At 39.8% G+C, this 1,529-nt stretch overlaps 1 protein-coding gene across 1 annotated transcript in view; it reads right to left on the bottom strand.

Moving 5' to 3' along the window:
* Window positions 1–520: 520 nt before the first annotated feature.
* LOC102213531 (glutamic acid-rich protein-like) overlaps window positions 521–1,529 on the bottom strand; it is a 3,677-nt gene continuing 2,668 nt past the window's right edge. Inside the window, exons 5-7 of the mRNA XM_005750175.1 lie at window positions 1,439–1,448; window positions 691–1,050; window positions 521–603 (exon numbers count right to left, since the gene is read on the bottom strand). Of these exons, the coding sequence (XP_005750232.1) occupies window positions 521–603; window positions 691–1,050; window positions 1,439–1,448 (453 nt within the window). The remainder of the gene's footprint in view (window positions 604–690; window positions 1,051–1,438; window positions 1,449–1,529) is intronic.

Here is a 1,529-nt window from a genome sequence, read left to right as displayed (position 1 = left end):
GATGGATGGATGGATGGATGGATGGATGGATGGGACAGGTGTACCAAATAAAATGGCTGTTTAGTGTCTTTTGGAAAGTAAATAATACTTATTCAAACTGCAAACAAAACTACTATAGTAGTTATCTGTGTGGACACATGTGCTAAAACATTTGTAAATGTAAAAATGTAAATCAAGTGCTTTTAGTGTTTGAACAACTCACTCAGTTTCTCTTCAGGTTGTTTCTTAACATTCAGCTGTTTGATTGCTGTGTTTTGTGCCACATCTCTGTTATTTCCAATGACTTGAGATCTTGGCATGTCAGGATGATGTGTACTCTTCTGTTTTAAAAACAATGAAGAATATTTTAGTATTTATTATGAATAATTGGACTGTATTGGGTAAAGCATACATTTGTAATTTTGTATGTCATGCTGAACCATAGTATTTGCCACATTTCTAGCTTAATGACGGTGCTGGTGTAGAGTAATCTCAGATCAGTGACATATTCAAAACTTCCAGCAATGTAAAGCACAGTGAATCATTTAAATAAAATAATCTGTCTTGCCTCAGGAGGGATGTTAACAATACCCTTTACTTCTTTCATCATAGGTGTTACACTCGCTGAAAAAAGAGGAAGAGTTATTTTCATACACAAACAAGGTCTTTGTTATCCAAACATACCAATAGGAAATATATTGGAAATGTCACCTTTGATACCACTGCTGCCAGTATGGTTAGAGGCAACAGCAGGCACAGTCTCATCCTCATCATTATCATCTTCTTCATCCTCATCTTCCTCAGTGCTAGGCTCATCGTTACCGACATCAACTGCATCTATATCCTCATCTTCCTCTTCTCCATCGTCATCTATATCTTTAACATGATCTTCCTCACTCTCTTCTTCAGAAGAAGAGATAGAAATCTGTGTAGCTTCTTTATCTTCCCATTTATCTGCCCATACATCATCTTCATCCATATCCTCATCATCCTCTTCTCCATCCTCATTTTCTGTCGTGTCCGGGGTGGCGGACGTGTGGAGTTGAAGATGGGACCCAAAATGCAGCAGCTCTGATGCAGGTGAGTATTTATTGAACAGGAGTAGATACAAACAGAAGTGGCAGGTGAACATTAAACTGGAAAACCTAAACTGGGCAAAACTAACAAAACAAACCAGAATGAAGATGCAGGGAGGTACGGGGAAATACACAGAGAGACGGACGGCGAGATGCAGGAAGACCGAGGGGAACAACACAGACAAACCAGCAACTAACAGAGGCAGACACGAGGTTTAAATACACAGAAGGATAACGAGGGAATGAGACACAAAACGAGGGCACAGCTGGGAGTAATCCGACCTGACAAGACAGGGGAAAAGTAACCTTTACACACTGAGATCAGACACGGACCTTCAAAGTAAAACAGGAAACACATACACGTAATGACATAACACACCAACTTAACACAGACTGGGGGACACAGAACATAGGAACATGAACCATGAAACAGAAGAGTACCACCCAAGGTACCCAAAACCACAGAATAATAAT

The sequence above is a fragment of the Pundamilia nyererei genome, unplaced genomic scaffold (genome assembly GCF_000239375.1).
Source record: "Pundamilia nyererei isolate P.nyererei 1_Seehausen unplaced genomic scaffold, PunNye1.0 scaffold00264, whole genome shotgun sequence".
Classification (NCBI taxonomy): Eukaryota; Metazoa; Chordata; class Actinopteri; order Cichliformes; family Cichlidae; genus Pundamilia; species Pundamilia nyererei.
Note: the sequence above shows the minus strand (reverse complement) of the source record. Positions and strands in the feature narration are given on the sequence as shown.